Source organism: Hemicordylus capensis, chromosome 6 (genome assembly GCF_027244095.1).
Source record: "Hemicordylus capensis ecotype Gifberg chromosome 6, rHemCap1.1.pri, whole genome shotgun sequence".
Lineage (NCBI taxonomy): Eukaryota > Metazoa > Chordata > Lepidosauria > Squamata > Cordylidae > Hemicordylus > Hemicordylus capensis.
The window spans coordinates 153,578,901-153,601,095 of record NC_069662.1 but is presented as its reverse complement, the minus strand read 5'-3'; the positions used below and the strand labels follow the sequence as shown (position 1 = coordinate 153,601,095).

At 43.5% G+C, this 22,195-nt stretch overlaps 1 protein-coding gene across 10 annotated transcripts in view; it reads right to left on the bottom strand.

Annotated features, from left to right (window-relative positions):
- The window catches only part of DIP2C (disco interacting protein 2 homolog C), a 415,907-nt gene that overhangs the window by 40,718 nt on the left and 352,994 nt on the right, over positions 1 to 22,195 (bottom strand). For all 10 annotated transcript variants that reach the window (XM_053260637.1, XM_053260645.1, XM_053260642.1 and 7 more), the window contains 8 exons: positions 18,887 to 19,026; positions 12,409 to 12,545; positions 9,609 to 9,817; positions 8,877 to 8,991; positions 7,337 to 7,538; positions 5,648 to 5,757; positions 3,938 to 4,018; positions 194 to 317 (listed from right to left, as the gene is read on the bottom strand). In XM_053260637.1, the coding sequence (XP_053116612.1) occupies positions 194 to 317; positions 3,938 to 4,018; positions 5,648 to 5,757; positions 7,337 to 7,538; positions 8,877 to 8,991; positions 9,609 to 9,817; positions 12,409 to 12,545; positions 18,887 to 19,026 (1,118 nt within the window). The remainder of the gene's footprint in view (positions 1 to 193; positions 318 to 3,937; positions 4,019 to 5,647; positions 5,758 to 7,336; positions 7,539 to 8,876; positions 8,992 to 9,608; positions 9,818 to 12,408; positions 12,546 to 18,886; positions 19,027 to 22,195) is intronic.

Genomic DNA, 22,195 nt, shown 5'->3' with positions numbered 1-22,195 from the left:
AGTCATTTCGGAACTGACGGCGCAGCAGCTCTTGTGGGTCGAACGTGCTGGTGTTCCACTGTGCAGCATGTTGGCCATCATATTGACCTAACCTTCAGCTACCTAGCTGAAGATCACATTTGCAATCATATAAGGCTTAAAACACACTCAAAATCTTTAACGTCACCACTGAAAGCATGTTGGTGTTCTTTACCTGGTGGGTAGACCAAAGCAACATGGTCGCCATCTTGTAGGTGCCCCCTTTCCACCAACATAACTGCTATCTTCTCAGCTCGTTTATGTAGCTGAACACATGTCAGAGAGTTTGCTATTGTTCCCTGTATTGAGAGAGAGGCAAAAGAAAACTTCAGAACCTTTTAAAAAGGTAAAGGTTTTTATTAACAAACTGAGTTCAGACCTTAGCCTCCCAAAATGGATCAATGATGTAAATGCCATACTTCTAACAAATTTCCACCAGAAACAAAGCAGTGTATGCTCCATAGTCTTTAAGTCAATAGGGCATGAGTAAATAGCAATAGCAGCAATAGCAATAGCACTTACATTTATATACCGCTCTATAGCCGGAGCTCTCTAAGCGGTTTACAATGATTTAGCATATTGCCCCCAACATTCTGGGTACTCATTTTAGCGACCTCGGAAGGATGGAAGGCTGAGTCAACCTTGAGCCCCTGGTCAGGATCGAACTTGTAACCTTCTGGTTACAGGGCGGCAGTTTTACCACTGCACCACCAGGGGCTCATAAATAACAGAATCTGCAATAAAGCCATGGCTCAGAAAGGTGAACCAAATGTTCACCTCCCCACAAGCTATTATGAATTGGGCCCAAACCCTTTTAAGTTCAAGCCTGGCTTCACAACACAGAGGGGATATTCCCACGATCAGGCAAAATCGGGCTAGGGGTGCCTAGCCCAATTTTGCCTGATCGTGGGAGCCACCGGGCTCGTAGGCTCCGCAAACCCGTTTTTCAAGATCGTGAGTAGCTGCGGTGTGGCTCCGTACCACGGCTACTCATGAGTAGACCCCTGGAGGGGAGGCGAAAAGCCGCCTCCCGGCTCTGGGGGTCTCCCCAGCATCGGGGGAGGGCATACTGGAGCTTCCGGGGGCCACGCAGCCCCCGCTCCCCCTAGCCCCTGCCGGCTCCGTCACAGAGCCAGCAATCGTGTGGGTGGCCGATCTGGCCGCCCAGGGCTCGCACTTGCTCGTGTGCAGGGAGAGCGGGCTTAGCCCACTCTCCCCAATCTGCTGCACAAACCTCACTGCACAAACCTCACTGATTGTCAGACCCGGCTCAGAGTCTTTTCTGCTGTTGTCACCCTCTTCCCTTTCCTATCTAAATGTGTCTGGTAGCAGCAGTGACGGGAAAGATTCTCTATGGGGACACCATTAGGCCTCAGATACCATTACGTATACATGCTGCTGTTGTGGCCACAATAAGCCACAGGAAAATGTAGTGCCTATGAGTCCTGGCCCTCATAGTAATTAGGATCCATGGGAATGACTTTTCCCCTCTGATTCCTGGTGACCTCAGATTGTGCTGCACATGGGTGGCATCTATGACTTAATGGAGTTATAGATGACATTTCTGGAGGCCTCTCAGGAAGCCTACCCCACTTCCAGGGAAAATCTGGAAAGAGAAGGGAGTAACCCAGGAGTGTCTTCAGGTGCCCTTGTGCTCTCAAAAACAGACTCATAAAAATGACGGGGCCAGAATTTAAGAACAGGCTTGGGTTAAAAGCTACTTCGAAAATAAAAGTCGTTTTAACCAAACTAAGGGAGCTCTCTCATCACCTATCAGAATTCACACATCCAACACACAGCATCACACTCTCTTATTGTACCTACTCAATACTTTAGTGCCTGCATATACAGAAAGAAGAATGTCTGCTAAAAGGAGTGTTCCTGGAAGTTTCCCTTTATTAATTTCCACACTGGAATAAAACCAGTTGGCAAGGGAATTGCTTTAGGAGGTGGCTGAAGGAATGAATGAAGTAGGACAAAAGATGAGCTTGCATGGAAAATATTTGACTTAACCAATTGTACTAGGGAAGGGATAGGACAATAATCCCCAGACTGTGCATGCTGGGATGCACTAGTGTGCTATGAGAGAGCTGCCAGTAGACCCTGAGAAAAATATTTTTAAATAGTTTAAAAGGTTCCTGTGATGAAGGTGGATTCCCATTGCATCTCAGAATGTTTCATTGCTCTGGGTTTCCTTCCAATCAGCTTCCACAGAATGGCAAAGTTTGCCACACCTGTGTATCAGGTGTCACGGACCACTCAAGCCCTTTGGCTGCATAAGCATAGCAGAACTGCAACTCATGCAGAGGCACAGAATAGCTCTGACCTACTCTAAAAACTAAACATATCTGAGGATGCAAGATTGGAGGGGGTCCTCAATTTACGTTCAGGAACAACAGGGTGCCTTAACTACCTTTAAACATCTGAAGCGCGTTAATTGCCTCAACTGCAAATGCAAACACACCCACCCATCCCGATTGCTAAGGAGCTAATTCTTATTCACAACACGTGTCTCTTGCGCACACAACTCTCAAATTTATTTAACTATCTGTCTTGCAAAGTGAAGGATTCGTTACAAGTGGAAAAGCAGTACATTCCATTATCATGCATCGGCTGCTTTTATGAACTGAATGGCTCAATCATACAGAGAGGGAAAGCTTGGAAACTGCTGACTGAAGATAAATCGCAAAGAAAGGATGAGGCATTTTTTACAATCTCCTCATTAAGGGTTAGCTGAGAAGATGATAATTGCACAGTTGGGGTAGTTGATAGCGTTAACTTGGCATTTCGAAGAGATCCGTGCCACTTCTGTACAAAGTGAATTTCAAAAAAGACAAAACCCAGAATTTAGTAAGATCAGAACCTGAAGGACTCATTACTGTCTACTATTGGCACATGGCATACTGGAAGCATAATAGACCTGGGAGGTCTGCACCACTTGTTTTTGCTGAATAAGTTCTAACAGCATCACCAGCAAAAGCAAGCAGCGACTCCTATTAGGCAAGCTAGCAGGAGAACTTGGATTTCTCACCACTAGGAACATATCATATGGCAGGGAAAAGAATAAAGGCATTCCAAGTGCAAAAAGCTCCTGCAACAGGAACTCAGTTTCCATGAAGATTCACAAAGTTAGAGCATGTTCTGCAAGTACTGCAAATACCTTTGTCTCTGCGATATGGGTTGATTTAAATTATTTAAAATAATAACTTTTTAAAAAGATTTAAAAATATGTTTTTCAAAGAAAAGCGGGGGGGGGGCAGTTCCACAAACAAAAAGCAGCAATAACACAGCAAGATGTTAACATGGCAACAACAAATAGTTATATACCGCTTTTCAACATAAGTTTCCAAAGTGGTTTACACAGAGAAATAATAAATAAGTAAGATGGATCCCTGTCCCCAAAGGGCTCACATTCTAAAAAGAAACAGAAGATAGACACCAGCAACAGTCACTGTGCTAGGGGTGGATAGGGCCAGTTACTCTCCCCCTGCTCAATAAAGAGAATCACCACATTAAAAAGGTGCCTCTTTGGCAAGTTAGATGGGGATATAAGGGATAGCAGGGGATCCCTTCTGACAAGGGATGTCTATCAGGCACAAGGCGATCAGAAAAATAAAAGTAGAAAAACAAGGGCCTATTATTTTAATTTCAAAGAGAAAGAACACCTGTCCAAAATGTAAAATCTCTCCTAGAACCATGGAAGATATCTGGATGTTTGCTGGCACTTGATATAAGTGGATAAAAATGGTTAATAAAATAATTTGAGGTGGAAGCCTCCTGAGAAATGGGGAGTTCTGCAAGATTTTAAGCTATTTTAAAATGGAGAAATTAATTCCACCTGCACAGCAATGTTTTTATACCCCAGACACTTGCAGAAGGGCAGCCCAAAAATGCAAATAAAACCATAAGAGTTTCTTACCCTACAGTTTAGTAGTGTGTAAAGCACATGGTCTGGAGTCGTTTGTGCCCTCCATTGCAAGACTTCTGAGAGAAAAAGGAACTGGGGAGAGAAACAAAGAATTACAAGATTCCAATGAATTTCTTTTAGCATTTTTGAGAGAACTGGCCCTTTCTTATTTGCTACTGCGCTGCTGCTAGTCTGAGACCTTTGTACATCAGTGTGGAGCCACCTAACGGTGCAGTGGGGAAATGACTTGACTTAGCAAGCCAGAGGTTGCCAGTTCAAATCCCCGCTGGTATGTTTCCCAGACTATGGGAAACTCCTATACTGGGCAGATGCTGAAAGGCATCATCTTACACTGCGCGGGAGATGGCAATGGTAAACCCCTCCTGTATTCTACCAAAGACAACCACAGGGCTCTGTGGGCACCAGGAGTCAACATTGACTCGACGGCACAACCTTTCCTTTACATCAGCGTGGAGGCATAAACTTAGCCATCCTGGAAGTCAAAAGCTAAATCAATAAACTAAACTAAACTAAACTAAACTGCCATGCTCCATTTTGTTCATCAATCAGCAGAACAATCTTCTCTTGTCCCAAGAGCCTTAAACAGTTTGGAAGACTTGGAGATATGTCTGCATGTATTGATATGGATTTGAACAAGAATACACATATTCAAACCATAGGTCAAATTAAATTTTCAAAGGGCTATGAATTATCAGCTCAACTTTAAAACTGATCACAACCATACCAGCCATATTTAACATACATATGCATGTACCCCACAAATCTGAAGGACACAATGCATTTATTTTTGCATCACTTCTGTAAGTGTCACAAGTAGCTAGCAGCCTGTGCAATGTGTGGCTTCTATATTACATGTCCACTGGGAATGTAGTGGACACTTGTGGAAAAGATGCTTTAGGTTCTAATATGTGTGGGTTCCCAGTTGCTGGCCAGCCAGCCATGTGCACTTTACCTTCATGTGCAGGATTCTGCCACTTCACAGGCTGTATTCTGTGCATGATGATGCATGTGCACCATCACATTGTCATAAGGTGTAAGCCAGCAAAATAAGAAGAATTTTACAGCCGTCACATTCTAAGGTGGTCATTATTTATTACACTTATATCCTGCCAGGAAGCTCAAGGTGGTATTATATGGGGTTCCAGGCAGTATGCAGGCACTGAACAGACCTTTAGCAAAGTCTCACATGCTGTGTAGATCTTGCCCTGGAACTGTAGTAGCAACAGAATACATTCTCCTGAAGAATGCAATTTTTTAAAAATGAGCTTTTAAAAAGAAATACTCCAGCTAAAAGAGGAGATCTGCTAATGTGGCACACGTCCAACAAGATCCAAAAGCATTTTAGATGGGGAGTATTTCTAGGACTTGCTCCTTAGTAAGTGCTCTTAGGATTTACTTATTTAAAATATTTATATGCTGCTTTTCCAGTATTTGTTCAAAGCAGATTGCAACCTAGATTTGAAGATAAAATACAAGTGGACTTCAGTTTCTGCAGCAGATAATCATGCTGCAATTACCGTATTTTATGGACTCACTTTTTTCCTCGATAAATATGTTTTAACAGTTTAATAAGTTAAAACTCTGCAAAACTGGATTAAAATTAAGGTGCGTCTTATAGTCCGTAGCGTCTTATAGTCCGTAAAATACGGTATGCAATTGTGTTAAGCCCTAGCCCATGCATATGGAGGTTTTCCACGTTACCTTTCTGGCTTGATCGTTATCTTCTATTTGCCCCAAATCTCTGCCGCTTGCCTGAGCAATTCTTTTTCCAGATACCAGATTCCCCACCATCACAGAGGCAGGGCCAATTTCTACAGTACACCAGAAACATATATTTATAAATACAATTAAACAAACTTGTGCAAGTTCTGCATTCAAGAATTCAAATCATTTCTTCCTTCCATCTAAAGTGATGTCCTTTATATATTAACCCCTGTTGCATGGCCAGAGTTTGATTTGTGGAGATTATTGTGTTGATTTCCGAATACATCTTAGTTCCAGATTATAGACCCAGAAGATGCACCTGTTCACCACAGTAGCCCAGGATGGTCCTATTTGACAGCATGGATTTTTCTAGGAGTAATTACCCTAAAGAGAAATGGGCACCCCATGGAGTCACCTATGGCTTTGGGGCCAAAGGATGGCTCTACTGGATGGCAGTATTTACAGTTCTCTGAAAAGGCAAGGCTATGCCATAATGGGCACCACAAGAGGATGGGACTCCAAATATTGGTGAGTGGAGCTCTCTGAGAGTGGAGGAGGAAGTTGGGGAGAAAGCCAGTCACTGAGGAGCCAGACCAGAATGCAGGACAGCCCAAGGTATTGTGGCTCCTTAGGGGTGCCAGCAGCTTCCTCCGCTCTGCTGTATTTCTTGCCAATTCTGCAATTAGTATGAAAGGCACTCCTTGGAAAGCTTGCAAGAGTAAGATCAGGCTCAAAGATCTGCTTTGATGGCAGTGGCACGGGGGTGGGTGGGTTTGGAATTGTGCCACCCTGCTGGGGCCCCAATAACCTGCAGTTGCCTAAGCGACCTCACCTCGCCTCACGGAGTCACCCTCATGAAATCACCCTGCCCCAATGACTTGCTGATGCTTGTTCACTAGCAGAGCGCAAAACACACACAAATATTTCCACCACTGGGGTGGGGGGAAGACAGAGAAATTTCAACTAAATGGCCCGTACTTGTGCATTCTATACACAGAGCAGGTCGAAAGCCTGGCTAAATGAGCCCTATTCAGATATGGTGTTGTACCTGCATCCATTTAAAAAGTGAACCTCAGTAAAGGCCCTCTCAAATCTAGAGAGGAAGTGTTCTGCTGTGCCTGTGTTCAGCATAACATCCAAGTAACCATACTTGTGCACTCTGTACACAGATTGTACAACTGTTGAACATAATGTGCGAATAGCCCTAAAGGCTTTTTAGAGAACATAAGCCACTTTCTGACTTTGGAGACTACTAAAGGCAGAGAAGAGCTGGAGAAGCTTGCTTTTGGAAGCCATCCTGACAAGGAAGACGCAACCACTGGCCAGCAGGCTTTTATCTAAGCTAAGCTAGCATTTGAGGAGCAGGGGAGACAAGCTGAGCAAGATTCCTGAAGGAAGACGCCCACTGGCAAGCAGTGTCTTCTTCCCCATTATCAGGGCAATGCCATCCAGACTTCTTGACTGTTGAAAGGAACCCTTCACAACTGCCAGCTGTTTTGGGGGTGCTGAGTGGAAAAATGAAATTTCCTTGGAACTGTCTTTATGTAACATCTAGGACTAAGGCTAAAGAATACTTATATTCCTGTGGTTGGATAAGCGCACACACACGTGCACACACAGATACAGAAATCAGAGGATGTACAGGGCAGTCAAATCAAAAATCCCCTATGGGGCTATTAAGCTCACCTGGCTGTTTTTGTCTTGGTTTAGGCAGGTTTGTTACGCAGGTGTGTGGACACATCAACACGTTACAGGGATGTAGGGCTCCTTCAAGGAAAAGCTGCTTTGTTTCCGATAAGTGGATGCCACCTAGAGGAGTCTTTGGGAGTGTGTTTGCTGGCACCAGTGCTAGGCAGTAAACCCCCACTTGATGAATACTGTCTATAGCCTAGGAATATTGGAATGAAAAGGTGGGAGTTAATGCAAGCATGGAGAGCTGCAGGGAGCTACTGACCATTCCGTTACATGTTGGATATACCACATGGCTGTAGGAAGCTGTTTAGCAATCCCTTGCCTTATCCAAGGAATTGTATATAGATTAAATTTAAAGAAGCACACCAGGACATGTTGCGGGCCTATTTGCTATGTGTCATGACAGAGTGCAGTCTCCATGCTATTTTCACAGCTAAGCAAGTGTTTCTATCAGGGGTGATTACAGAAGAAATCCATGGGAGACAGAAATGCTAACCTAGAAAATGTCACTCTCACAGACAAAACTAACGTTAACTTGTGTCCTGCTTCCCAAAGATGTTGCTACAGAGACTACTAAACTGGCCATCTAAATCAGACGCAAAAAGGAGCTTTAAGTACCAGGTTTGACAGTAAACGTTTCCATATGGCCAGGGGATGGGAAAGAAACGTGCGTTCCAGTACAGTGCAATACTTTCCTTGCCTCTCCCCTTTTCATTAATAATGTTTTAATTGTGTTGAACTTTCATGAAGTAGGTCCCATTTCATCAGATGCATAACCAGGACGCAGGAATATTTGACTCACTTGAGTAGGAGGGGGGAAAGGTTTCGAAACAGTGGCTGATATGAGGAAAATGACTCAAAGTAGTCCCACTGAAATTAAAAGGACAAGTTAATACCTAACTTGTATTAATAAAAATTATTTGTATGAACAGAAATCGAATTAACAACAACAACAACTTGTCCTTTTTATTTCAGTGGGACTACTCTGAGTCATTTTCCTCATCCTGTGATCCAGTGGAACCAAGAGGCCAGTAGAGTGATCTTCAATATTTTTCAAGCACAAAAAACCCTCAGTGTGGAAGCCATTTCCCACTGTGCTGATCTCTGCACAGTACTGCACTTTTCTCAGTGCTGGGAGGGCCCTTTAAGAGAGGCAGAGCCCTCTCTTAAGAACTCTAGGAGGAAAGCACTGGGAAGGGCTACACTTCCCAGCACTCTGTGCACACCTTCCAAGATGGCGCTGGGGTTCAAGAGGACTCTGTTTCCCTTAAAGGAGCCCCCTGGCGCTGGGCAGACCACAGCCCAGCACGGCTAGAAGGGTCATCTCCTAATGGCAACAGGGGACTGTGCAGAATATTCAGCTTTGGCCAGAGCGTCACACAGGCCCAATTAACAAACAGTCAGGGAGCCACATTTAGGAAAGCCACTGGCCTCCAGGCCTTACTGTGAAGAAAACTGGGATAGAATATACCACCACAGTTGGCCACTAAGATTTTTTATCCAGCCTTGCCAAGGACGATTTATGCAACGGTACCTGCAGCACTCTGCTCATCCACTGGAAACTGTCTTCCTCTGTCGAATCAGGCCTCTGCTCGGCAACAATAACTATCCTCTCGTCATGAAGGACGCTCACCGAAAACACTGCTATCCTGTAGGATGTGCAAACCAAGACAGTGAACTGCATCAGAATCGGAAGTGCAGAGAAACCTGCATTTCATTATCCTCTGGTGACTCATAATTCATTAGTTATGCAATTGAGGAGACTGGGGTTCTAGTTCTTATTTCTTATTTCTTTCTAGAAAGAAAGGGGTGGGGGGGGAAGACAGCTGCATTGAACACCTACGTAAGTTTAAAATAGGCGGCCGCTGGAGAACAGCTATTATAAAAGCTCGCTTGTTTCAGCTCTTCCAAGTGTAAAATGCAGCCCTTTGCTGAAGAGGTCTTTGTTCTATACAAGCAAACATGGTGTATTTATTGAAAGATGCAAGAAAACAAGAAATGCCTAAAAGCCGTGTGACAGCAAAGAGCCTCTGCTGCCCTCATGTTTATTCAGACCAACAGGAACAAATGGAAGTTGCATTTGTCTCTGGTTCGCTTTGTTTTTGCAGTGGCCACTTTCCATTTTACATAAAGGCAGTCTGAAATCAACACCTTTTCTACGTACATCGCTTCGAGGACTTTGTTGATGTTGAAACATATATAATTAATATATTAAGAATTTTCCAACTCTCTATTTAAGGATAAAAATGCAAAAGATGAAGCAAACCTTCCCCTGTAGACAAACTTCATTGGTTCCACCGCCAATGCCGTGGCTACAATGTCATCTGCATTGTGTCTTCGTCCACTGACTACCATCAGACCATCCATTTTGCCCACAACAAAAACGAGTCCACCGGGGCCAATAAACCCCAGCAGACCAGTTCTTATAAAAGGGTATTCACTTATTGGTGCACCTGAACTGGTCATAGGGAACACCTGTAAGACAGACAGACAGACAAGTGCAGGACTTCAGTTTTTGTTTTATCAGTAGGTGAGATCAAAGTCATCTCCATGCTGGAGCTTCTAGACTGTGAGTTATCAAAGAGTGAAGGAGTTGTGATGAGCTTGCAGTTTCTGGGGAACATTCACTCTGGATATCCCTGCAGCTCTAGGAATAAGTGGCTTCCAATGTTCTATTAACAATGGCATTTAAATTCTAGACTGGGTTCCATGGCTAAGAGGTACTGTACAGTCTTTGAATGCTAGGTCTGTTCCAGGCATGTCCATTTAAGGAATCTTAGGTGCCCCCAGCTGAGCAAGACCTCTGCCTGATCTGGAAAGTTGGGGAAAAGACCTGCTGCCAGATGGGCCCCAGAGTGCTATGCTAAAGTAGACCCCTAACTGGACGGACAAAGATAGATAAAAACACGGAGTTAGGGATGGGTTCACTTTGGACAATGCTAGACTGTTGGTAGATCCTAAACACAATTCCATGTTTGCTCTCCGTTAAGACAAAAGGTTGGAGGGAGGTGGGTGGGAAGCAAGCTAAGTGTAAGCCTTCCCCTCCCCGTTTCTTCCTACTAGCAAAAAATGTCATCTGCAGATGACATTAAGTAAGAGAAAGCAACTTCTGGAGTCATACATATTGGTCATACAGTGGAGATGAGTAGCTGAGTCTTAAAACCCAGAATTAGAGATGGGCCCGGACCGGTCCGGAGGCCATTGTAAAGGTGTCCAGACCGGTCTGGACCTGGGCGATCCAGTTTGGGTGGGGGGGTAGCTTTAAGAGCGGCGGGAGGGTTTACTTACCCCTCCCACCGCTTTCCCGCTCTGGCGCCATAATTGTAGGAGTAATTGGGGCGGCAGGATACCTCCCTGCCGCCCCTCCCCCACTGTAAAAAACTCCCAGGAGTCCTTTGCGCCCGAGCTTCACGTCTCTGTGACATGCGCACGTGCAGAGGACTCCTGGGAGTTTTTTACAGCGGCAGCGGGGGAGGGGCGGCAGGGAGGTATCCTGCCGCCCCAGTTACTCCTACAATTATGGCACCAGAGCGGGAAAGCGGCAGGAGAGGTAAGTAAATCCTCCCGCCGCTCTTAAAGCTAACCCCCACCCCAGTGCCGGACTGCAGTTTGGCGGTTCCGTGCACACCCCTACCCAGAATATTATTAGGACATGGTTTGACAATGCGTTAAAGGATGTATTGAAGAAATTACAACATAACAGTCATAGCCACAGAAGGATCCATTAAGTAAATGGTGTGCACCAGTCTTATTTACTGGCTGAACCTGCTTAGCTTCAGCAGCAGAACTGCACCATATCTGCCTTCAGAACACCAATATCTGGGCCATTAAATGGCCAAGGAGCGCGCACAGTCAGTTATGCACTCTTGCTTATAATATTAAAGCATATAGATAAAAGCATACATATAAGTGGAGGCTTAAACAGCAGCAAACCCGATTCTTTGCTTGTGATAGGTGCACAGAGCCGGCACCTGCTGGTTCAAAGTAGCGGGGAGATATCTTTGAGGAAGGGGGGGGTGCTCTTTCCCTTCCCACCGCATTTCCCCCACCGGCACTGCCTCTTAAAACAGTCTGGTGGGGTGGCAGCATACTTCCTTGCTGCTCTGGTGCCTCCTTGGATCAGATGTGGCACTTCCGGTCCGAGGAGGCACCAGGGAAGCAAGGAGGTACGCTGCCACCCCACCAGACTGTTTTAAGAGGCAGCGCCGGCAGGGGAAATGCAGTGGGAGGGGTAAAAGCACCCTCCCCTGTCTTTAAAGATATCCCCCCCACCTTCAAATCAGCCAAACCGCCAGACGTTCGAACTGGTTCGTGCACATCCCTAGTAGCAAGAATGAACTGTCCCTTTTGCTAAGCAGAGTGTGCCCTGGTTTGCATTTGAATGGGAGACTACATGTGAGCACTGTAAGATATTCCCCTTAGGGTTTGGGGCCACTCTGGGAAGAGCAGCTGTATGCTTACATACAGAAGGTTCCAAATTCCCTCCCTGGCATTTAGAGATAAGATTGATACTCCTTCCTGTAGGCCTGCCAATCTGTGTAGCTCAGTCAGTAGTGAGGTAGATGGACCAATGGTCTGACTTTCTACTATGAGATATTTAATATTTTAAGCAGGATTTAGTGGTCCATGTGTTGCACAGCAATATGAGGGTGGGGAAAGGGCTCTGTCCTGGTAGAGAGGTTAGAGAGTTGCTGCAGCTCTGTGTCAAAGCCCTTTCCACTTCCAGAAATATGCTCCTGAGGTCTAGGCAGCCCTCTGGGACATATTTCTGGTAGTGAAAAGGACTTCTGCAGGGAGCTGCAGCTACTCTCCAGTCTCTCTGCAAGGGTGGAGTCCTTCTTCCACCCTCTCATCACAGTGCAACACGTGGGCCTGTGTTTTACTACAATTCTGTTAATAAAGTGCTTGCCATAATGAGACTCTCATTCCAACTTCAATCTTTAATGACAACAGAAAAAGCCAAAGGCGAACAGAATAATTGCTTCTAATAATTATCCTGATCCAAAAAAACACTTTCAGAACTTGAAGCACTGAGAAGGGACCACTCTCATTCAACCCCAACTCACCTCAAATGTGTTTTTGGTCATTCCAGATAGTCCATAATAGGATGTACCTGTTGCAATAGCACACACGCAAAGTTCACCTACTTCATCTGTTCGACAGAGCTGAGGAACTCCATCTGGCTTCACTGCACACATTATGGCTATTAAGAGAAAACAAGGACTTTTTAAGGAATGTGGCCTGCTACAAACACATACATAGGTAACAGAAGTACAGAACTAAAGGCATGTTCAAGTCGATTTAATACAGTGGTCCCTCTACTTACGAAATTAATCCGTTCCGAATGCACATTTGTAAGTCGAAAAGTTCATAAGTCGAAAAGTGGTTTCCCATAGGAATGCATTGGGAACGGATTAATGCGTTCCGGAGCCTAGAAAAAAGACCCAGACCCCCAGTAAGGCTTGCAAACTGCACAGGAACATTTCTTTTCAAGAATAAACAGGCAGTAAACAGGCAGGCAAGTCAAGGAAACCGCATGTAAAATTCGTAAGTCAAGGAAACCGCATGTAAAATTTGTAAGTCGAGGAAACCCCATCTAAAAATTTGTAAGTCGAAAAAACCGAATCTAAAACCGGATCTAAAACTGCCGTTTGTAACTCGAAAAATACTTATGTCGAGTAGTTTGTAAGTCGAGGGACCACTGTATTTTCATCAAGAGTAAGCAACACATCTTTTAAAAAATAATTTTGTCCTGTGGATGTGAAGATCCGGTGACTTGCACTGGCTTGCAAGCTTTGGAATTGTGGATAGTCTGGGTTAGCTTTTTAAAAAAAATGTCAGCTTTTGTTCAGCTTTCAGAAAGGTTGCCAGGGTAACTAATATGAGACAACAATTTTTGTCAAGGATTTTCACTTTTCACAAGGATGCAGATTTTCTGAGTAGGATAACAAGGAGAGAAGTTGTAGAAATAATTCCTCAAGCAAAATCACATTAAGTATTTGTTCAGCGTAAGAAAAACATTTCACCTGTGTCACTCAGATATTAAAGCTATAAGGAGATGGAAGGCAGCAGAAGAATAAATACACCCTCAGTAAAAATTAGAGATGTTTTCCTTTCTCACACAGCAGTGTCAAGAAAAGAAAAGAAGCATTCGAGAACTAGTCTCTACTCTGACTCCTACGTAGATTATTGGACCATGCGAGAGGTTTCTTCTAGGGCTCCTGCCATTTCCAATCTTGGGCATAAAAGGAAGGCCATATATGACTCTTGATGGATTGCTCCTGCAGTAAATCCCGTGACAAGCAAATGTTTAGCAATGGGAAAGAAGCCAACATGACACAGAGACGGGGAAAGAAGAATGCCTTTATAAGTGCAAAGAGCACTAGCTTTACGTTCATTTTCCTCCTCTGTGAAAGGTGCACAGGACCGCATCCTGCTTTATATTAGGTTAGACTGCAAAATTATACACACATACACACTTAGAAAGAAAAACACCAAACTTTTCACCATTCTTAGGAAGAAACATTCTACTTGCCAAACCATTTTAAAATACAGAAGACAATAAGGAAAGGAGGGTTTAATTTAGGTATAATTTATTAGAGAGTCTTCCATGGAAAAACCTGGCCCTGCATCAAACGAATTAAAGCTTCATGTCACATTTGGAAGTTCAGACTCAGGGCATCAGACTGAAAGTTATCACAACCTGCCTAGGCCATCATTATTTTTAATAATTGTCTACACATGTTCAGTTGAGGGATGGCGGAGGAGAAAGTAGCAAACTGCAGCAGGGCTTGAAACACAACCTTGAAAGGAGCTGGCATTATTTGGACAACTGCGTGTCTATGAATCATGGGCATCATGACCCCTTGACTGTGTGCATGGTGGCAAGGGACGCTCCAAGAAGGTGCCAGGACATCTGTGAAGGATGTCCCAAGAGATGCCCTCTTTGAGCACTTCCTTCCTGTTCACATGTTGGAGCATCCATTAAGGGGCCATTCAAATGGATAGCTGCCACATGTATTCAAGGGACATGCTGGGAGAGTCACTGGGGCATCCATGGAGGACTTTCCAATGGGTGCTCTCTTGGCGGGCCCCTTTCTTCTTCACATGTGCTGCAACTGTATAATTTGAACCAGTTCTTATTTATTAACTTATTTTTTTATTTTTAAAGTGATATCCTGCAGTTTCTCCTCTGTTAGTTTGGAATTCAAAAGGTCTGACTGAAACTAGTTTGAGTCTGCTCATTTAACAGAAATGCTTTTGCATATACCGTATATACTCGAGTATAAGCCGATCCGAATATAAGCCGAGGTACCTAATTTTACCTAAGAAACCAAAAAAACTGATTGACTTGAGTATAAGCCTAGGGTGGGAAATGCAGCAGCTACTGGTGAGTTTCAATAAGTATGTACTTTATTACAGGGGGACATTTTAGCACGGGCAGATAGATGACTCGAGTATAAGCCGAGGCTGATTTTTTCAGCACATTTTGGGTGCTGAAAAATTCAGCTTATACTCGAGTATATATGGTATTTGGATGTACATGCTAGATCCCCTATTACCTAAGTGTTGACTGTACCATATTATCTGAATTCACTGTGGTTAACTCATTTGTGTTTTGCTGGCCATATTGTTTGAACCAATCCCATGTTGCTTTTTAAACAGACAGAATTATTTGAACTTATTCTTAAATATTGATTGATTGATTAAGTGCTGTCAAGTCAGTGTTGACTCTTAGCAACCACATAGATAGATTCTCTCCAGGATGATCTGTCTTCAACTTGGCCTTTAAGGTCTCTCAGTGGTGCATTCATTGCTGTCATAATCGAGTCCATCCACCTTGCTGCTGGTCGTCCTCTTCTTCTCTTTCCGTCAATTTTTCCCAGCATTATGCACTTGTCAAGGGAGATGTGTCTTTGCATAACGTGTCTGAAGTATGAGAGTTTGAGCCTGGTCATTTGTGCCTCGAATGAAAATTCTGGATTGATTTGTTCTATGATCCATTTCTTTGTTTTCCTGGCTGTCCATGGTATCCTCAAAGTCTTCTCCAGCACCAAAGTTCAAAAGCATCAATGCTTTTTCTAGCTTGCTTCTTCAAGGTCCAGCTTCCGCAACCATAGAGTGTCACAGGGAAAACCATTGTCCGAACGATTCTAATCTTTGTAGATGTAGACACGTCATGGCATCTAAATATCCTTTCCAAGGCCTTCATTGCAACCCTACCAAGTGCTAGTCTGCGGCGTATTTTTTGACTGCTGGATCGTTTACTATTGACGGTCGATCCTAAAAGGCAGAAGCTATCCACCACTTCAATGTCTTCATTATCAATTCTGAGGCTGATTGATGTACCCAATATCATTAGTTTAGTCTTCTTGACATTCGGTCATAGTCCCATTTTTTCACTGTGCTCCTTGACTTTCATTACTAGAGCTTGCAGATCATCCGCATTCTCAGCTATCAGAGTGGTGTCCTCAGCATAGCGCAGGTTATTGATGTTTCTTCCTCCAGTTTTAAAGCCACGCTCATCTTCTTCCAATCCAGCTTCTCCCAGTATATGTTCAGCATATAAATTGAATAAAAAGGGAGAAAGTATACAGCCTTGTCTTACTCCTTTGCCGATCTGGAATCAGTCTCTTTCACCGTGTTCCATCTGGACTGCGGCTTCCTGCCCTGTGTATAGGTTTCTCATGAGAACAAAGAGATGTTCTGGGACGCCCATTCTTAAATATAAGAATAATATATTATAGGCTGATGATTCTGTCAGTGCTCTGGTGCAAACTTGGAACAGCAAACTCACTAGAGCAGTAGACACAATAGGCCTCTCCGACCTGCTTCAAAATTAGCCCCGTGATATTTGGAAGAATTGTAGTCACCTTAAGTGGCGCAGTAGGGAAATGCTTGACTAACAAGCAGAAGGCTGCCAGTTTGAATCCCCGCTGGTATGTTTCCCAGACTATATCGGGTAGCTGTGATATAGGAAGATGCTGAAAGGCATCATCTCATACTGCGCGGGAGGAGGCAATGGTAAACCTCTCCTGTATTCTACCAAAGAAAACCACAGGGTTCTGTAGGTGCCAGGAGTCAAAATTGACTTGATGGCACACTTTACTTTTATTTGGAAGAATTACAAGAGTTGAAGCAGGGAAGCAAACGACTAGAGTGCAAATGGAGAAAGACTTGACTTGAATCTGACAGGTTACAACATAGTGCACATCTGAAGATCTATTCTCTGGCAATATGCATGGCAAAGAAGCCATTCTTTTCTGCCCTCATTTCACCCACAAGTTCACATCCAGTGGAGTTGTCTAGGGTTGTGAAAAGGCTAGTATAAGCCCCCTCCAAACCACCCGCTTTGACACTTTTAATGATTTATTTGTGGACAAAATTTCCACAATTTCAAGCCGGATGCTACAATTAGAGTAGAGTCTGTTATGGAGGTATCCAGCAACTCCTCTTATGTGGTCAGACTGGACTAGTTTATGACTCCTGAGGATGTGGACAGGTTGTTTCAAACTGCGTCCTACCACGTGCTCTCTTGACTTTTGCCCAATTTGGCTTATTTTATCTAACAACCATCTTGCTGGAGAGGGTCTGGTAAACATCATAAGTGGATCTCTGAGGGAGGATAGGATGCCTCGTCTTAAGGAGGTTATCATTAGACCACACTTGAAAAAAACTACATTGCACCCCTCAGAGTTAGGCAACTAGAGGCCCTTCTCTAATCTCCCACGGTTGGGCAAGTGACTGAGAAGGTGGTGGCCTCTCCGCTCCAAACAGTCCTGGGAGGAAACTGATTATCTAGACCCATTCCAAACTGGCTTCCATGCGGGCTATGGGCTTAGGCTCCCTTTGTAGGCTTGATGGATGATCTCCAATTAGATATTAACTGAGGGAGTGTGATTTTGCTGATCCTTTTAGATCTCTTGGTGTGGTATCCTTCTGAGTTGCCTGAGGGAGTTAGGATTATGTGGCACTGTTCCAGTGGTTCCATTCCTACCCCTCAGGTAGATTCCCAATGGTGTCACTTGGAGACTGTTGCTCTGCAAAGCGAGAGTTACTGTATGAAGTTCCACTAAGGGTCCATACTGTCTCCAATGCTCTCTATCATCCATATGAAACTGCTGTGACAGATCATCAGGCGATTTGGTGCAGGGTATTATCAATATGTTAATGACACCCAAAACTATTTCTCGCTATCAACTTCATCAGGAGATAGCACAACTTCCCAAAATGCCTGCCTGGAGGCAGTCATGGGCTGAATGAGGGATAATTGTTTTTATCATGTTGTGAACTGCCCTGAGCCGTATCAGAAGGGCAGTATATAAATCTAATAAATAAAATAAATAAATAACAAATTGAAATTGAATCCAAGGTAGACGGAGGTACAGATTGTGGGGGGTCAAGACCTGAACAATGGTTTAAGATCTGCCCATTCTTGATGGGGTTACACTCCCCGCCCGAGAAGAAGTATGTAGCTTGGGAGTGCTCCTGGATTCAAAACTCTCTCTGATTTTTCAGGTTGAGGCAGTGGCCAGGAACGTGTTTTATCAAATTAGGCTGATATGTCAGCTATGCCCATTGCTGTAGGTAAATTACTTTAGAACAGTAGTACCTATGCTGGTAACCTCTAGGCTTGACTACTGTAATGAACTCTATGTGGGGCTGCCTTTGTGCATTGTTTGGAAACTACAACTGGTACAGAATGCGTCAGCCAGGTTAGTCTCTGGGATAACCCAAAGGGACCACATAACATCAATTCTGAAAGAATTGCACAGGCTGCTGATATGTTTCCAAGTGAAATATAAAGCACTGGTCATTATTTTATGTATGTATGTATGCATTTATTGTTAAATTTATATTCCGCCTTTCATTAAAACAATCCCAAGGTGAGATTACCTATAAAGCCCTGAAGAGCCTAGGTCCTGGGTACTTAAGATACTGCCTTCTTTGTCATGAACCCTGCTGCCTATTAATATCATATGGGAGGTCTGGTTATGGTTGCTGTGAGCTCATCTGGTGGTGACTCAGGGCTGGGCCTTTTCTGTGGCTTCCCCAGGGCTTTGGAATACACTCCTTGTCAAAATAAGAGCTTCTCCATCTCTGATTGCTTTTTAAAAGACCCTTAAGACACACCTGTTTTTTCAGGCTTTTAATTAAAACCAATTTTAAACTGTTTAATTGCATTACTCTGTGAGATTGTTTTAATTGTTCTACTCCATGAATTGTTTTTAATTGTTTTTATTCTCAGGCAGTATATAAATATGATAAGTAAGTTCACACACACACACACACATACACACACACACACACACAAATGTTTGCTCTTACCCTTACACGGACATATTGCTTGAGTAATTTAAACCTAGTTTTTCAGATTGCCCAGAATTTCCATGCAAAATACAATTCCAATTTTTCCTTAAGAAAATGACAACTAATTTGAAATTATGTTTGCTGCACTAACCAGTTCTGATTTTAGACACACATCAACTTGTTTAACATAGCAATCACTTTGCATTTTCCAGAATAAGCTGTGCGAAATCTTACCTCCCGGCATCACCAATCCAACATCTTGCACCGTTAAAACAGAAAGCTTTTCTTCAGAATCCACTCTAATGACTCCATAGGTAAGACCGTGCATGGACAGGACCCCTCTACCTGGTGGCTGATTGCTGTCATCTGTTGGCCTGCAAGAGTACAGCCATGTTTGCATGGGCAACACATATATAAATATAGGTAACTAGTGATGGAAGCAAGAAGGTGACAGAAGCTAGGGAGGAAAGGGGAGTGAGTGAAAAAAGAGATTGGAAGTGGGAGGCTGGGTGGGTCAAGATGGTGAATTCTTCATCCCCCAACCTCTCTAATCAAGGTTGACACGGCCTTTAGCTGCTGTTATACACTAGCTGCTGTTATATACATTATTTGCAGTATATTCATGTGGTTGTTCATATGTACACTCATTTTGGTTATAGTTACTCATTTATTATTAGAGTTTAAACGTTTGGGTTTATGCATGTGCAGAACTATTTGTTATACCATTGGTATTTGCTCTAGCTTTCCAGATTCTTGATTGATATGTTTTCATCACAATATAGCATCTTGAATTAGTTTCATGGATACATATGTCTTGCCTTCTTTCCTCTACACAGAGTTTTGGACGATTTTCTAGTATTAGCAATATTGCCACCACCATTAGCAATCTTTATGGTCTTTGAGTATTTACTTTTGCATGGTGTCCTTTACCTTATTCCTTCTACCTTGCACCTTAGTTTGAAGCTAAAGTTTAAAAGCATGAGAGAGAGGAAATGACAACTCTCTTAGTGGCATGACTCTGCCACAGAGATGCCACTGTTGGTCATTTTTGATGCTCCCATGTAATGCAGTCAGACCTTAAGACATTCCGGGGTTGAACCAGATGACTGCCAAGGTAGTGGTTAGACTAAGCCTTGGGAGACCCAGGTTCAAATCCCCAACAAGATGGGGGGGGGAGGCGGGGGAGAGAACTCTCAGATGCTTCACAGAATTCTTTATTGAACTCAATACATTCCAGATAGCTAGGATCTTTTTCAAAGGCACTTCCAGGGCTGAAACAAAAAGGAGGCTGATACCAAACAGCCACATATAGCACCTCTGCTGCTGCTTCTACACCAATGTGAGGTTGTTTGCTTTTACCCTCCTTCTAAAAATGTCTTTGTTTAAGCCCTGGACAGATGTAGCTGAAATTTGTCAGGTTCAATGAAGAATTTTGTGGGGCACCTGCAGGTTGCTTCTTTGTGTTCCTTTGGTGGTGCCTCCACTCTCCCCACTCAGTCACAAAGCTCACTGGGGGGCCTTGAGTCAGTCACCTTCTCTCAGTCTAACCTACTTCACAGGGCTGCTGTGAGGATAAAACTGGCGGGGGGGGAACCCTGCATGCTGCCCTGAGTTCCTTGGAAGATGGACAGGCTACAAATATAATAAATACAATTCTATGATCTATACTGAAAAGAGGTGGTAGTTTGCAACCCATAGCAAGTGCTTGCCTGTAGGGGTAGTCTTTAAATATTATCACATTTCTTGCTCTGCTTGAAATGCTGGGCAGAAACAGGGTTAGCTTATACCTAACTTAATGCAACAACAATAAAGTGCCTGGGGCCATTACTTGTAATTAAAATATACTAAAGGGTGCTTTTTTCTGCCCCCAAAAGTGACACCATGAGAGAGAGAGAGAGAGGGAGGGAGGGAGGGAGGGAGGGAGGGAGGGAGAGGGAGGGAGCGAGAGCGTGCATTAGCTATGGGCTACTTTGAACATGTATTAAGGCATAACTAATGAGATACCAATAAATGGACACCTGTCATTCCTATCATTTCAGAGGAAGGCTCAAGCACACTATTAATCAGCTGTATAGGTAATATGGTTCCCTATAAAGCCCTGAATGGCTTAGGTCCAGCGTACTTAAGAGAGCGCCTTCTTTGTCATGAACCCTACTGCCTACTAAGATCATCTGGGGAGGTCCGGTTACAGTTTGTCTGGTGGTGACTCAGAGCCAGGCCTTCTCTGTGGCTGCCCCAGGGCTTTGGAATGCACTCCCTGTCAAAATAAGAGCTTCTCCGTCCCTGACTGCTTTTTAAAATACCCTTAAGACACACCTGTTTTCTCAGGCTTTTAATTAAAACTAATTTCAACCTGTTTAATTGTTTTACTCGGTGAAATTGTCTGAATTGTTTTATTCTGTGAATTGTTTTTAATTGTGTTTATTCTGTTAAAAGTGTTTTAATTGTTTTTATTTTCTCCTTCAGGACCTTCGCTTATTGCGTTGAAAAACACAAATATCAGTCCATTGTAAAAACAAACAAATGTTTCGACGTCTATATGTCAGCCTCAGTGTTCTTCCTCCTCCTTATGTGGATCACAATCTTATATTATTCTCCTATAATTACACACAACTGGACAGCAATTTCTTAATTAGCAAATAGGTTAGGAAGGGGAGAAAAGGGAAGCAGGGAGCCATTCAGAGACATGCAGCTGTGTTATCTACATTTCGCCACACACCCCTTAACAACCAACTTCACAGTCTCCAACTCTCCATTTCATTCCACATCCTTTAGTAACCAATATATTTCACAGACTCTTTAAGCTCTTCCTTACCATTTACACTGGGTTTTAATTTATCTATGCATATCACCTCCCTAATTTTTCTTTGCATCAAGCACTGCTCCACCTCCAGCACATTTACTTTTATAGGTTTTTATTTTATTTTTTATAGTGTAATTTGGATTATGTACACTGCCTAGGGATATATATCAGGCAGTATATAAACATGAAAGATAGATAGATAGATAGATAGATAGATAGATAGATAGATAGATAGATAGATAGATAGAATAACTGACTCTCTGCTCTTCCACAAGCATCAGGCTGCTCATAAGATTACCGTGGAAACGGAACACAGCCCCATACTTAAAACCCCCCAACAAAACATGTTCTGTGTCCTTTATCACAACATGGTTATAAACAGGGTTGTGCATGAACCAGTTTGGTGCCTCCTCTGGGAAGTGCCGAACTGGTTTGATAGCCAGATCGATAGGGCGGGGAGCGGTTCCCTTAAGGAGCTGGTAAGGAGCTCCTTATCTGCTCGTTCCCATGCCACTGCTTTCCTCGACGTGGCACCCACTCGGCATCGGCACGCATATGGTCGGGGTACGTGTGAGATAATAACAAACACATCATGATCTTTTAGCAGTAACCTTGAATGCTACCAAAGCAAATCCGAGTATTTTAGTACATAGTCATGCATATTCTCCTTCAACATGTTTAAACTTGAAAAGTTTTAAGCCTCTGAAAAAAATTGGGGTACAGAAAGTTAAATCTGATAT